Source organism: Salmo trutta, chromosome 17, assembly GCF_901001165.1.
Source record: "Salmo trutta chromosome 17, fSalTru1.1, whole genome shotgun sequence".
NCBI classification, from domain to species: Eukaryota; Metazoa; Chordata; class Actinopteri; order Salmoniformes; family Salmonidae; genus Salmo; species Salmo trutta.
Genome location: NC_042973.1, coordinates 20,811,064 through 20,827,893, shown reverse-complemented (window position 1 = coordinate 20,827,893; position 16,830 = coordinate 20,811,064). Strand labels below are relative to the sequence as shown.

The 16,830-nt window shown below is 43.6% G+C and overlaps 1 protein-coding gene across 8 annotated transcripts in view; it reads right to left on the bottom strand.

Annotated features, from left to right (window-relative positions):
• LOC115151834 (A-kinase anchor protein 13) overlaps positions 1–16,830 on the bottom strand; it is a 172,448-nt gene that overhangs the window by 48,974 nt on the left and 106,644 nt on the right. For all 8 annotated transcript variants that reach the window (XR_003867369.1, XM_029696105.1, XM_029696100.1 and 5 more), the window contains exon 8: positions 15,641–15,720. Coding sequence is in view for 7 of the 8 variants with exons in the window: in XM_029696105.1 (XP_029551965.1) it covers positions 15,641–15,720 (80 nt within the window). In the remaining variant the exon portion in view is untranslated. The remainder of the gene's footprint in view (positions 1–15,640; positions 15,721–16,830) is intronic.

The following is a 16,830-nucleotide window of genomic DNA, read 5'->3' as shown; positions in this document are numbered from 1 at the left end:
TGAACTTGGAATAGATTTGTAAATTTTTATTTTACTTTTATTTATTCAGGCGAACCCATTGAGACCAGTGTCTCAATTACAATGGTGCCTTAAGGACAATGATATAACAAATTCAAAATGATCAATAAAAATAAACTGAAAATTACATAATCAACACTACAACTTCAAACATCACAAATACAATTGTTTACAATAAATCCAAACAGTTGCAATTGTCATTAAATTCATTCAACATTAAAGTCCTAAACTGCCCTAGAGGCACCAGAGTCAAGATGAGTTTTGTAGACTATTCCAAAAATGGGGGGGCACTAAAACTGAAGGTGGCTTTACCAAGATTACATTTTCTGAAGCTGAGGCATAGTTAATGGAGCTGGGGGGGGGAGATAATTTCAAGATTTCTCCCAGGAGTGGTACTAGCAACGAGTAGCAAGGAGTTTACCCTGGTCTATCTGGCACTGAGTTCACTTGGCCATCGCCCTTCACGGCACACATGACCATACCACACCAAAGGACTTCACAGGACAGTTTGTCAGTCTGAGAGAGGACCAAAGCTAAGGAAAAATAGATTTGATCTGACTACTACCGCCGTCACCTCTACTTTTGAGGGATGTCGTAAGACAGATGCAATAAATAAGGTATAGAGGTCATCTTGTCTCTAATATACAGTGCCTTCAAAAAGTATTTATTTCACTTGACTAGTTCACAAATAGTTTTTTTTCCCCTCACCCATCTACTGTATACACAATACCCCATAATGACTAAGTGAAAACATGTTTTTAGACATTTTTACAAATGTATTGAAAATTAAAATGGTGTAAAATAGTCATATGTTTGAGAAATTGAAGTAATAGCATTTCTAAGGTATTTGAATAACGCCCCACAGGATTCCACTGGCTGTTACGTAGGTGGGACGATTTCGTCCCGCCGACCCTAGAGAGGTTAAAGATACAATTCTCCTGAATCCAACCACCATGTTTTGTTCAATCAAGTTCATATTTATATCAAAAACCAGCTTTTTACATTAGCATGTGACGTTCAGAACTAGCATACCCCCCGCAAACTTCCGGTGAATTTACTAAAAATGTACTAAATTACTCACGATAAACGTTCACAAAAAGCATAACAATTATTTTAAGAATTATAGATACAGAACTCCACTATGCACTCGATATGTCCGATTTTAAAATAGCTTTTCGGTGAAAGCACATTTTGCAATATTCTAAGTAGATAGCCCGGCATCACAGGGCTAGCTATTTAGACACCCAGCAAGTTTAGCACTCCCCAAAGTCAGATTTACTATAAGAAAAATGTTATTACCTTTGGTGTTCTTTGTCAGAATGCACTCCCAGGACTTCTACTTCAATAACAAATGTTGGTTTGGTCCCAAATAATCCATAGTTATGTTCAAATATCCTCTGTTTTGTTCGTGCGTTCAAGACACTATCCGAATGGTAAAGAAGGGTGACGAGCACGACGCATTTCGTGACAAAACATTTCTAAATATTCCATTACCGTACTTTGAAGCATGTCAACCGCTGTTTAAAATCAATTTTTATGCCATTTTTCTCGTAAAAAAACGATAATATTCCGACCGGGAATCTGTGTTTAGGTTCAAAGACGATAGAAAATAAAAACATGGGGTCGACTCGTGCACGCGCCTCAGCCCATTGTCCTCTGATAGAGCACTTGCCAAAAGCGCTAATGTGTTTCAGCCTGGGGCTGGAATTACATCATTCAGCTTTTTCCCGCCTTCTGAGAGCCTATGGGAGCCGTAGGAAGTGTCACGTTACAGCAAAGACCCTCAGTCTTCAATAAACAGAGTCAAGAAGCTCAAGGAATGGTCAGACAGGCCACTTCCTGTAAGGAATCTTCTCAGGTTTTTGCCTGCCATATGAGTTCTGTTATACTCACAGACACCATTCAAACAGTTTTAGAAACTTTAGGGTGTTTTCTATCCAAAGCCAATAATTATATGCATATTCTAGTTACTGGGCAGGAGTAGAAACCAGATTAAATCGGGTACGTTTTTTATCCGGCCGTGCAAATACTGCCCCCTATCCCCAACAGGTTAAAATGGTGTAAAATAGTCATGTGTTTGAGAAATTGAAATTATTAGATTTTTGATGTTTTGAATTTCGCACCCTGCTGTTCCATTGGCTAGCGGAACGCCTAGATGCAAGAAGTTAACACCCCGGCCATCCTACAATCTAAGCTTGATGCCCTCAATCTCACACAAATTATCAATGAACCTACCAGGTACAATCCCAAATCCGTAAACACGGGCACCCTCATAGATGTCATCCTAACTAACTCGCCCTCCAAATACACCTCTGCTGTTTTCAATCAAGATCTCAGCGATCACTGCCTCATTGCCTGCATCCGTAATGGGTCTGCGACCAAACGACCACCCCTCATCACTGTCAAACGCTCCCTAAAACACTTCTGAGAGCAGGCCTTTCTAATCGACCTGGCCGGGGTATCCTGGAATGACATTGACCTCATCCCATCAGTAGATGATGCCTGGCTATTCTTTAAAAGTGCCTTCCTGACAATCTTAAAAAAGCATGCCCCACTCAAAAAATGTTGAACTAGGAATAGATACAGCCCTTGGTTCACTCCAGCCCTGTCTGCCCTTGACCAGCACATAAACATCCTGTGGCGTTCTGCATTAGCATCGAATAGCCCTCGTGATATGCAACTTTTCAGGGAAGTTAGGAACAAATACACACAGGCAGTTAGAAAAGCTAAGGCTAGCTTTTTCAAACAGAAATTTGCATCCTGTAGTACTAACTCAAAAAGGTTCTGGGACACTGTAAAGTCCATGGAGAATAAGAGCACCTCCTCCCAGCTGCACACTGCTCTGAGGCTAGGAAACACTGTTACCACTGATAAATCCACTATAATTGAGAATTTCAATAAGCATTTCTCTACGGCTGGCCATGCTTTCCACCTGGCTACCCCTACCCCGGTCAACTGCCCGGCACCCTCCACAGCAACCCGCCAATGCTACCACCATTTCTCCTTTTCTCCACCCAAATCCAGACAGCTGATGTTCTGAAAGAGCTGCAAAATCTGGACCCATACAAATCAGCCGGGCTAGATAATCTGGACCCTCTCTTTCTAAAATTATCTGCCGAAATTGTTGCAACCCCTATTACTAGCCTGTTCAAGCTCTCTTTGGAATCGTCTGAGATTCCCAAAGATTGGAAAGCTGCCGCGGTCATCCCCCTCTTCAAAGGGGGTGACACTAGACCCAAACTGCTACAGACCTATATCTATCCTACTCTGTCTTTCTAAGGTCTTCGAAAGCCAAGTTAACAAACAGATTACCGAGTATTTCGAATCCCACCGTACCTTCTCCGCTATGCAATCTGGTTTCAGAGCTGGTCATGGGTGCACCTCAGCCACACTCAAGGTCCTAAACGACATCATAACCGCCATCGATAAGAGACATTACTGTGCAGCCGTATTCATCAACCTGGCCAAGGCTTTCGACTCTGTCAATCACCACATTCTTATTGGCATACTCGACAGCCTTGGTTTCTCAAATGATTGCCTCGCCTGGTTCACCAACTACTTCTCTGATAGAGTTCATTGTGTCAAATCGGAGGGCCTGTTGTCCGGACCTCTGGCAGTCTCTATGGGTGTGCCACAGGGTTCAATTCTCGGGCCGACTCTCTTCTCTGTATACATCAATGATGTTGCTCTTGCTGCTGGTGATTCTCTGATCCACCTCTACGCAGACGACACCATTCTGTATACTTCTGGCCCCTCTTTGGACACTGTGTTAACTAACCTCCAGACGAGCTCCAATGCCATACAACTCTCCTTCCGTGGCCTCCAACTGCTTTTAAACGTAAGGAAAACTAAATGCATGCTATTCAATCGATCACTGCTCGCACCTGCTCGCCCGTCCAGCATCACTACTCTGGACGGCTCTGACTTAGAATACGTGGACAACTACAAATACCTGGGTGTTGGTTAGACTGTAAACTCTGCATCCAGACTCACATTAAGCATCTCCAATCCAAAATGTAATCTAGAATCGGCTTCCTATATCGCAACAAAGTATCCTTCACTCATGCTGCCAAACATACCCTCGTAAAACTGACCATCCTACCGATCCTCGACTTCGGCGATGTCATCTATAAAATAGCCTCCAACACTCTACTCAACAAATTGTATGCAGTCTATCACAGTGCCATCCGTTTTGTCACCAAAGCCCCATACACTACCCACCATTGTGACCTGTACGCTCTCGTTGGTTGGCCCTCGCTTCATACTCGTCACCAAACCCACTGGCTACAGGTTTTCTACAAGTCTCTGCTAGGTAAAGCCCCGCCTTATCTCAGCTCACTGGTCACCATAGCAGCACCCACTCGTAGCACGCGCTCCAGCAGGTATATCTCACTGGTCAGCCCCAAAGCCAATTCCTACTTTGGTCGCCTTTCCTTCCAGTTCTCTGCTGCCAATGACTGGAACGAACTGCAAAAATCTCTGAAGCTGGAGACTCATATCTCCCTCACTAGCTTTAAGCACCAGCTGTCAGAGCAGCTCACAGATCACTGCACCTGTACATAGCCCATCTGTAAACAGGCCATATATCTACCTACCTCATCCCCATACTGTATTTATTCATTTATCTTGCTCCTTTGCACCCCAGTATCTCTACTTGCACATTCATCTTCTGCACATCTACCATTCCAGTGTTTAATTGCTATATTGTAATTACTTCGCCACCATTGCCTATTTATTGCCTTAACTTACCTCATTTCTGAGTTTTGTGTTGCGCCTGGCGGGTTGAATTATGATTGTCATGTGTTTGTTTGATGGGGTGCTGTCCTCAGATAATAACCTGGTTTGCTTTTGCCGTAAAGTCTTTTTGAAATCTGACACGGTGGCTAGATTAAAAAGAAGTTAAGCTTTAATTTGGTGTATTGCACTTGTGAATGTATGAAAGTTACATATTCTTTTTAAATTATTGAATTTCGCGCTCTGTCATTTCACCGGATGTTGTCGAAACGTTCCGCTAGCGGAACCCCTAGCCGTAAAAGGTTTTAAGATACTCTTTTAAGAGGTAGGGTTTCAATTGTTTTTGGAAGATGGGCAGGGACTCCGCTGTCCTAACATTAGGGTGAAGCTGCTTCCACCATTTCCAGGACAGAGAAGACTGGGCTGAGCGGGAGCTGTCCTCCCGTTGGGGTGGGACGGCCAAGAGACCAGAGGTGGCAGAACGGAGTGCTCAGGTTGGGGTGTATGATTTGAGCATAGCCTGAAGGTAGGGAGGGGCAGTTCCTCTTGCTGTTCTGTAGGTAAGCACCATGGTATTGTAGTGGATGCAAGCTTCGACTGGAAGCCAGTGGAGTCGGTGGAGGAGCGGGGTGACATGGGAGAACTTGGGAAGGTTGAACACCAGGTGGGCTGTGGCTTTCTGGATAAGTTGCAGGGGTTTTTTGGCATATGAAGGAAGCCCAGCCAACAGAGAACTGCAGTAGTCCAGATGGGAGATGACAAGTGCCTGGATTAGGACCTGCACCACTTCCTGTGTGAGGAAAGGTTGTACTCTACAGATGTTGTAGAGCATGAACCTGCGGGAGCATGAACCTGCACTGCCTTGATGTTTGCAGAAAAAGACAGGGTGTTGTCCAGGGTCACGCCAAGGATTTTTGCACTCTGGGAGGGGGACACCATGGAGTTGACAACTGTGATGGAGAGGTCTTAGAGCGGGCAGGCCTTCCTCGGGAGGAAGAGCAACTCCGTCTTGTCGAGGTTGAGCTTGAGGTGGTGGGCCGACATCCAAGCGGAGCGACCTACCAGGTGTCAAATCTCATCACTGTCCACTGCTAGTCTGGCCTGTTCTGTGACATCCAAAGATGATGGCGAGCAGAGAGGAGAGGTCCCAGGTCTCAAGCCCAAAGGTAGAGTCTGACCCCTTATCACACACCTAATGCACAGGCCACTCTACTCTGTCCAAGTGCTTGAACAGGCTCTGCTGATTTGGGCTGGCCTCTCTCAGATACAAATAAAGTGCCCTTCCTTACCACTACATATACTGTATATTCACCAGCCCAAAGCCCACAAGACACATTCCACCACTGTTCCCAGTGCCACCCAGCTACAGTAGGGAGACATGCTTGAAGTGATAATGATGTGAGAGATGCTATGAATATCACTCAAATCCTTCATCCTCCACTGAAAAGGTTGCCATACCCTTGAGCAATAATTGTGTTTTACAGAAAACAAATTCAGGTTTGCCTGTTTTATAAGGTTTAATCTTTGAATATCTATGGAAAAACATGATCTAAGCTGTATTCTTTTTTAAATAAAATGTTTTATCTGTAGAAATAAAAAGGGGACAGGTTTTGACAAGTCAATGAGATATTTGAGGCATAATCTATCCCAACACACACAGACAACCGAATATGCATCACATGCAGAATCCTAGCATTGTATTCAGTGACTCACTTTGCACACAGACAAAGAGTCAACCAAAATAAACAAGGAGAAAGAGTGATAGAAAGAGAAAGGGAGAGAGAGACAGAGCGGGAGAGGAGAGAAAGGAAGAGAAAACAGAGAGAATGAGAGAGAAAGAGAGAAAGACAGAATGAAAGAGAGAGAAAGAGGGAAAGAGAATGATATTAATGGGATCTGGCCTGCAGGCCTCCACTCTCCATCCAAAAACAAACTCCACCCTGAGAGCACACTCCTAGAGGCTGTCAGTGTGCCCATCTACCAATGGCTCACACACACACTCCACACCTCCTGAGCACACACAGAGGAACAGCTAACAATTAGACACAACCAGACAAATACACACTCAGCGACTAAATAATGTTTCTGTGACATGAAATGTGAGCCATTTTTGCAGCGTATATATGAAATCTAATTTGTTACCACACGGATACAGCAGAGAAGAAAAGCTAAAACACAAAACACACATTTATAACAACTAGTTCCAAAATATTTCCATGACCATATCCATAGGAGTAGAGCTCTCTCTCATGTGGCAACTGAAAAGATTCTCTGTCCATCCATACCTTTATCAAAACGACATCCACTGTTCTCTCCCCCTTTCCACGCAGACTATACCTCCGCTTGTGTCGCTCGTACATCTTTCCAGGCAGTGAAAAGGAGTGGTTATTAACAGAAAGGCGCTAGATTCCAACATGAAGCCCAGGCTTGTGGAGTCCTTCGTAAAGTTTTGGGAAAATGAGCAACTCTTCTCACATCTGCTCACAGAACCAGCCCCTGGGTCTGACCCTCCCTCCCTCTCTCCCACACACTCCTCCCTCCTCTCAAATTCACTGTTACTCACTGAGCCTCTCCCTCTTTTCCTCTCCTCCCTTTTACTGATACTGCTTTCTTGGCTGTTTTCCTCTATTCATCTATTTCCATTTTGTGTTCATTTCCCGTCCTCTTATCCTCCCTTCTATCTCCATCTATTTCCTCTTCCTGTGTCTCTTTAGTGATGAGTTGAACAGTGTTGTGCAGTGATGCTGAGCAGCAGGGAGAGAGCGTGTGTCTTTGGAAATAGTCTAAGGTAGCCAGCCATGAGAGAAGCCTCTGAGGCCAGCCCTGAATACTGCCATCCTGACTGCAGGAGAGGGATGCTCTCCTACAAACTGTGACTCCTCGGCCGTAAGGAAGAAAGATAAGTATTTTCCTAAGGGAAACTATCAAATAAAAGTGTATTAGTCACATACACAGTTTAGAAAATGTTATAGTGGGTGCAGTGAAATTCTTATGTTACTAGCTCCTAACAATGCAGTAAAATGTGAAACAACTACACAAATAATCAAAATCAAATACTGTTACTTCTCCCATAGGTTTCTATTAAATAACACTATAGTTAATAATTGTTTTAATTAAAAACATATATTTAAGTAGAAACAGTAAATGCATGGTAAACATCCCAAGCTTATCAGTAAGCTCACAATTCATATCTCAATGTGAGTAAAATGACCTCAACCACCGGGAACAGAAGCAAAGGAGAATGCAGAACTGCCCTCTGTGTGAAAGACTGGAAAAAAAGCAGGAAAAAACTCCATCTGCAGACAGATCAATGGAAAGGACAAACAGCTGGAAGCATGGCAACATTTACAAACTGTCCACATGACGAGAGAGAGAGAGAGAGAGAGAGAGAGACTTGAGACGGCTGGGGTTCCTTCAGTTCTAACTAACACGTCTGGGCAGCTGAGCGGAACGCAACACAACCCCTGGAAACAAGAGCAACTTGGCCCTAATCCTACTACTCCCCAGGGCACACTACACATAACATTAGGAGAGGAACAGAAAAGAACAGACAAAAATACATGATGTGCCCATTTTGTTTAGGGGGGTTTTCTAGTCAGATCGTTCTCATTGGTTAAAACCTATCACTATGGAGAAGGGGGAAGACATGTGGTTTAGCTTCCCTTTTTCCTTCCGACTGTGTAACTCGCAAGAAATGTCCAACCAATTCACATTGTTACATCATTATTACAATTGCTAAGATAGTTCTATCAACTGGCAGTCTGGCTTAGCAGCCATTCTGAATAGGAAGTCACACACGAGAGCAAAGACAGGACAAAGCCATGCAAGCTGATAGAAACACAGTGTGCACACAGAGTGCATAGCCTGAAAATGAGAAAACAGCACAGAACACTCTCAAGGGCACACACACAAATGCAAATGCACACAGAAATGCACACACACAGAAATGCACACACACGCACACACAAATCACCCTCATAGCCAAAGCTTCCTGTTTCTATTGAGACTGATCTGCGTGCCCCGCCCCCACCCGACCGTTCTAACAGTAAACACTTCCATATTTCCTCCAGCCTCTCGTGCTGCACTAACAAACGACGGCCTTCTTTTTGAAGGCAGTCGTTCACATACCACAACAAACTCTCAACACACGCCTACTGTAAATAACAGCCCTTTCAAAACATTTAAGAACGCAGAATTCACAAAATGTCAATAAGCGTATAATTTCCCATGCTGCCTGCTCAGTTAGCATAGTGGTGTGGGCGCAGCTCTTCCCCTGAAAGAAGGATCAATTATCATAAAAGGCAGTGGGTCAGGGTGGGTTGAGAGAGGTGGTAGAGGGGGAGGGAGGGAAGGGGGAGCACTGTGAAGGGGCCTTTGTAAAGCCCTGATGCATACAAACATAGAGAGACTGGGTCTCTGCTAAATACATGGCACCTATGGAGCTCTGGGCTTAGGACCGAGGCTAGTTCAGGACCATAACCAAAAAAGACCTACAGTGAGGGGAAAAAGTATTTGATCGCCTGCTGACTTTGTACGTTTGCCCACTGACAAATAAATTATCAGTCTATAATTTTAATGGTAGGTGTATTTGAACAGTGAGAGACAGAATAACAACAAAAAAATCCAGAAAAACACATGTCAAAAAAGTTATAAAATGATTTGCATTTTAATGAGGGAAATAAGTATTTGACCCCTCTGCATAACATGATTTAGTACTTGGTGGCAAAACCCTTGTTGGCAATCATAGAGGTCAGACGTTTCTTGTAGTTGGCCACCAGGTTTGCACACATCTCAGGAGGGATTTTGTCCCACTCCTCTTTGCAGATCTTCTCCAAGTCATTAAGGTTTCGAGGCTGACGTTTGGCAACTTGAACGTTCAGCTCCCTCCACAGATTTTCTATGGGATTAAGGTCTGGAGACTGGCTAGGCCACTCCAGGACCTTAATGTGCTGCTTCTTGAGCCACTCCTTTGTTGCCTTGGCCGTGTGTTTTGGGTCATTGTCATGCTGGAATACCCATCCACGACCCATTTTCAATGCCCTGGCTGAGGGAAGGAGGTTCTCACCCAAGATTTGACGGTACATGGCACCGTCCATCGTCCCTTTGATGCAGTGAAGTTGTCCTGTCCCCTTAGCAGAAAAACACCCCCAAAGAATAATGTTTCCACCTCCATGTTTGACGGTGGGGATGGTGTTCTTGGGGTCATAGTCAGCATTCCTCCTCCACCAAACACGGCGAGTTGAGTTGATGCCAAAGAGCTCCATTTTGGTCTCATCTGACCACAACACTTTCACCCAGTTGTCCTCTGAATCATTCAGATGTTCATTGGCAAACTTCAGACGGGCATGTATAAGTGCTTTCTTGAGCAGGGGGACCTTGCGGGTGCTGCAGGATTTCAGTCCTTCACGGCGTAGTGTGTTACCAATTGTTTTCTTGGTGACTATGGTCCCAGCTGCCTTGAGATCATTGACAAGATCCTCCCGTGTAGTTCTGGGCTGATTCCTCACCGTTCTCATGATCATTGCAACTCCACGAGGTGAGATCTTGCATGGAGCCCCAGGCCGAGGGAGATTGACAGGTCTTTTGTGTTTCTTCCATTTGCGAATAATTGCACCAACTGTTGTCACCTTCTCACTAAGCTGCTTGGCGATTGTCTTGTAGCCCATTCCAGCCTTGTGCAGGTCTACAATCTTGTCCCTGACATCCTTGGAGAGCTCTTTGGTCTTGGCCATGGTGGAGAGTTTGGAATCTGATTGATTGATTGCTTCTGTGGACAGGTGGCTTTAAGAGGTGGCTTTAAGCTCCCTTTAAGAGTGTGCTCCTAATCTCAGCTCGTTACCTGTATAAAAGACACCTGGGAGCCAGAAATCTTTCTGATTGAGAGGGGGTCAAATACTTATTTCCCTCATTAAAATGCAAATCAATTTATAACATTTTTGACATATATTTTTATGGATTTTTTTGTTGTTATTCTGTCTCTCACTGTTCAAATAAACCTACCATTAAAATTATAGACTGATCATTTCTTTGTCAGTGGGCAAACGTACAAAATCAGCAGGGGATCAAATACTTTTTTCCCTCACTGTAGGCTGTTATAGGACTATAACCCTATAGGACCTACGCTGGTGTAGGACCTCCCTACAGTAGGTGTTAGAAAGAAAGGGGCTAGAGAGAAAGAAAGAAAAACAAACTGCACGGTTATGTTTCCTCATACACTCTTAGGAAAAAAAATGTGCCATCTAGACTTTTTACATTTTTTATTGAACCTTTATTTACCTAGGCAAGTCAGTTAAGAACAAATTCTTATTTACAATGACGGCCTACCAAAAAGCCTCCTGCGGGTATGGGGGCTGGGACAATACATTTAAAAAATATATATAGGACAAAACACACGTCATGACAAGAGAGACACCACAACACAACATAAAGAGAGACCTAAGACAACAACATAGCATGGCAGCAACCTAAAAGGGTTATTTGGCTGTCCCCATAACTCTTTGAAGAACCCTTTTTGGACCCAAGTAGAAACCTTTTGGGTTCCATGTAAAACCCTTTCCATAGAGGGTTCAACCTGGAACCCTAAAGGCTTCTACCTGGAACCACAAAGGGTTCTCCTATGGAGACAGCCAAAGAACCCTTTTGGAACCCTTTTTTCTAAGCGTGTATACTGCTGTACAACTACAGAGGACCTACGGAGGAAGAGGACGAGAAACCAGAGGGAGGGAGAAGAAGAGGGACATGTGTAAAGACTTAGCGAAACGACTGATATTCCCCTTCTCTCACACACTCACGACAGCTAGACTCACCATGGTCAGACTCAGTGAGCTATGAACAGGCTCAGTGTGTTTGTCTAGCTCCACTGATCAATCTCACTGAAGACTTCACAAGCTACCCCTTCCTCCCAACCCAATCGTCCCCAAAATCAAACAATATGGTGGAAAACCTCCTTCCTGTTATGAATGGAGCACTGAGCAGCCTCAGGACCTACTAAGTTGTACAGTGCCCAGACAGCCCATTTCACTGCAGTAAGGACGAGTGCCAGATTTATAACAGCCTTAACATGCTCGCTTTGGTAACCTGTGAAAACTCAAAAAATCATTACCCTTCCTAATCACAATTGCTGACTAAACTGCAGGCTCTCATGAATGCCTCTAAAATATTACTGAACCAAGGCTTCTGGAGAAGAATAAAAACAACTTTTAATAATCTGTGTTGTCTTTTTCTTGTTAAACCATATGAATTGTAGCGGAGAGCAGCCCAAGCACACATCTGGAGGTAGTTATACTAGAACACAACACAAGGGGGTGCCTGAGGACACAGCCAGGGCTGGCAGGAACAGAAGCTCCATCTGCTCTGTCTTTCAGGACTTACTTCTCTCCAGGCTGCTCTCTGCAACTCTTCCCCCACAGTACTCAAGAGTTCTGTTTTTCGAAGATTACTCAACTGTACCTCGCATTACCTCCTTCACACTAAAATCTGTGATGCATGTCAACACAAAGCATTCCACAAACGTAACATCTTACTTTATATCATCAATGTAATAGTGAATTTGTAAGTGCTCTATATTCTCCTTTGTATGATCCATGTATTGTCTGTCGGCCAACATGCAGCTCCAGTTGATGTAAGACGTCTCTCTGTTGGTGACAAGCATCAAGTTATAATTCCAGGCATCTCCTCCAATCTGTCTCTCTGACACGTTGTCATAATCAATGAGGCAGAAACCAAAGATTGTGAATAAATAAGATAGTTTACTCAGGCCATTTACCATTGAAAAAAAAGTGTCAAGGTTCCTGTTCCTGTTAAACTCAACTTCATGATTTACGACGGAGTTGAGCGGCGACTAGTGTTGGCGGACTGGAGCTCCGACGTCACATAAAATGACATTTTTTATCCAAAACGACTGATTTCAGCAACTAAAACAATAGTCTGAAATTACACACAACATTGTGTGAGTTTCTTAAAAGAGAGAGTGCTCCAGAGTTAGTGTAATTCCTCTCAAATGCTAACAATGTAGGGAGGTGGGAGTCTTGCCAAGAGAGAGCTGTGATAGTGGCCCTGTCTACACTGCCTTCAGAAACTACTTACACCCTTTACCTTTTCCAAATGATGTTGTGTTACAGACGGAATTAAACATTTATTAAATTGATATATCTTGTCACTGGCCTACATACAATACCGCATAATGTCAAAGTAGAATTATGTTTTTTGAAATGTTTACAAATTAATAAAAAATGAAAAGCTGAAATGTCTTCAATAAGTATTCAACCCCTTTGTTATGGCAAGCCTAAATAAGTTCAGGAGATGTTTTATGACTATCTCATCTCTGTACCCCACACATACAATTATCTGTAGGGTCCCTCAGTCAAGCAGTGCATTTCAAACACAGATACAACCACAAAGACCAGTTAGGTTTTTCAATGCCTCAAAGGAGGGCACCGACAAAATGGACATTGAATATCCCTTTGAGCATGGAAAGTGTATTAATACACCCAGTCACTACAAAGATACAGGCATCCTTCCTAACTCAGTTGCCGGAGATGGATGTGGTGGATTTCACCATGAGGCCAATTGTGACTTTAACCGTCTAGTGCCTAAACCTTTTGGGGGGGGGGGGGGACCTGCTCTTTCCATGACATAGATTGACCAGGTGAATCCAGTTGAAAGCTGGGATCACTTATTGTTGTCAGTTGTTAAATTCACTTCAATCAGTGTAGATGAAGGGGAGGAGACCGGTTAAAGAAGGATTTTTAAACCTTGAGACAATTAAGACATGGGTTATGCATGTGTGCCATTCAGAGGGTGAATAGGCAAAAGATTTAAGTGCATTTGAACGGGGTCTGGTAGTAGGTGCCAGGCGCACTGTCAAAAACTGCAACGCTGCGGGGCGCGGAAATTGACTTGAGGGTTTTAAAACAGTTACAGAGTATATTGGCTGTGATAGGGGAGAACTGAGGATGGATCAACAACATTATAAGCTAACATTACCAACCTAATTGATAGAGTGAAAAGGAGGAAGCCTGTACAGAATAGACCTATTCCAAATTCATCCTGTTTGCAACAAGGCATGAAAGTAACATTGCAAAAAATGTGGCAAAGCAATTTACTTTTTTCCTCAACACAAAACTGGTTGAGAGAATGCCAAGAGTGTGCAAAGCTGTCATCAAGGCGAAGAGTGGCTACTTTGAAGAATCTAAAATTTATAGTAAGACTTGAAAATGGTTGTCCACCAATGACCAACAACCAAATCGACAGAGCTTGAAGAATTTTGAAAATAATAATGGGCAAATGTTGCACAATCCAGGTGTGGAAAGCACTTAGAGACTTACCCAGAAAGATTCACAGCCGTAATCGCTGCCAAAGGTATATTTCTGTATTTAATTTTCAATACATTTGCAAAAAATTTTTTAAACATGTCTTCACTTTGCCATTATGGGCTATTGTGTGTACTGTAGATGGGTGAAACATTTTTAATTCAGGCTGTAACCCAACAAAATGTGGAATAACTACTTTCTGAAGGCACTGTATATGTCTACATGCCACTCCCCAGATTAGCATGAGAGCAGCACAGCTCCACCACATTCACAGAGTGTGGGGGGGAAGAGAAGTACAGAACAAATTAGAGCTGAACAATACTAAAGTACCTCATGAGGAAAGACAATTATCATAGTTGCAGACAGAGTTTAAGCTAAACAACATCGATGACGAGCACACTGTGAGATTGTGGTGTGATTGTTTGTGTGATTGCAACAGTGGTGCCACACACCATGTGTTTGTGGCTGAAGCATATGACATGAATGAAGTATACAGTATGAGATCATCCCAGTCACATAGGCTCTGTGGCCTATGCTGACACAAAACACCACAAGACAACCACAAAGGAAGGCTGCCTACATCTGCAAGGTCAGTCCCTCACCATAACATCAATAAGCAATAAGGCCTGAGGGGTTGTGGTATATGGTCAATATACCACGGCTAAGGGCTGTTCTTAAGAACGACGCAACGCGGAGTGCCTGGATACTGCCCCTTAGCCGTGGTCCAGTATATTGGCCATATACCACAACACCAGAGGTGCCTTATTGCTATTATAAACTGGTTACCAACGAAATTAGAACAGTAAAAATAAATGGTCTGATATACCATTGCTGTCAATCAATCAGCATTCAGGGCTCGAACCACCAAGTTTCTTATACCTACTATACAATAGAAGGTCACCTTTTAGAACCAGGTGGTAAAAAACGGAGAATGACAAGGGTATGAAACAATATGGCTTCCCATAGGAAGAGATATGTTTCTAGAGCTGTGATGGAGGGCAGTGCCCTGGCCCTGCTGGTGTGGATGTATCATGCTGGTAATAAGACACTTCCTCTCCCTCCCTTCCTTCACACTTCTGCTGCTGCTGTCAGACTATGTTATTTCTGCCTCCTCTACGGCTTGTTTCTCACCCCTCATATCACTCCTCTCAGGGGAGAGAAGATACAGTGAGGTCATCTTTCTTTTCTCCTGGTTAAACAGGGCAGGGCAGGGCACAGTTAGGCCAGGGCATGGGCGCACACACACAGTGAACCGCATGGCCACAGCTTTCCCATATCTTCCCACCCGACTTTAAAAAGACAGAGTTCAACTTATCAGGCCGAAAAGTGCGTCATGTTTGTACTGACATCCCCAAAAGTGAAGGCAAACATGAAAAAGGGTTTATTTAGTGAGGTCAGGTGAGACTGCTTCCCAGAAACAAATAGTCTCCCAGTCATGAAAAATGTTACATTAATCAGACTACATGTGACTTCCCCCTGATTTGTGGGAACTGGAGTCACGGTACGTTTTTACTTAGGTTCCAAGTTATTAAACAACCTGGGACTGTAAATTCATAAACACATAAACATAAACTCACCAGTGTAGAGTCTGCCGTGTCTGAGAGGGATTCCTTCTTCTCCTTCTCTTCTCCCTGGGATGGACAGACTATGTCTTTGTCTGGGGAGAGATACAGTTAGAGACATAGGTATGACACAGGGACTGTATGATGACACAGGAAGAGGAATATGAAGCAATGACCTTATGGACAAACTAACACAGAATCCTCTCAGTAAGTGAAACTTCATTTGAACTCAAAATATGAACTCATAATAATGAATCATACCAGTAATATCTAATGTATAAAATGGTCTATGCCTTGACAACCATTTGGATAGCAACAACAAACCAGCTGTCATGCAGGAAGAGAGGAGGTAGGTGTGGGGAAACAGTCATTTCTATTAGGGAACAATGATGTTGCTGAGCATCAGTCAACACTGCCCTGCTATTTATACCACATCAGTGCAGATGTAGAGGATCTATTCTACTTCATATTCCCATCCAGACGGGAAAGGGCCAGGGCGTAGCCATGTGCTTACAGACTGCCAAGATTTGGCCCGGGGCTCCGAGTGGAAGACCACCGTTCAGGCTACCTCTATTTTCAGAACCTACTGTAAGGTCTGGTGATATCATTGTATTGTTGCTTGGATACACAGACTGACATACATAAATACACAGCCAGCTCCATTCACATAGCGCTCTAAATGACTGATATGAAGCCTTTAACCTTTTCAGACTGACTCAGGGACCAGAGGCCAGAGTCTCATGTTATGTTTCTCCTGAAAATCAAGCTTCTCTAATTCACATACTGAAGCTGACAATATTATGGACTTAGCTAAGTTACATTTTGTTCTAGTTTCTGTTTGGGGACTTGTTTGACGTAAATATTCTGTAGTTCAACATCGCCAGAATGTCATGACAAATGACAGCCTCTCTTTAGCAGCAGTTGACACATAGCTGAACTAATGGTCACATGCTCAGAGTCATATGACAGTGTGCTATGCCTCAGAGCAGGCGGTGCACTTCAACAGCATTTGAGGGATGCACACTGGGCCTGAACTTAGCAGCTGGGCTAGGCTCAGATACTGTGTACAGTAGAGCAGGGGTCTCCAACAGGTAGATCACCAGCTAACAGTAGCTCGCAGCCATCCTCAAGTTTCAAGTTTTTAATTAGTCGTATGTATGGGATACGCATGGTATACATCGTCCAATGAAATGCTTACTTGCAGG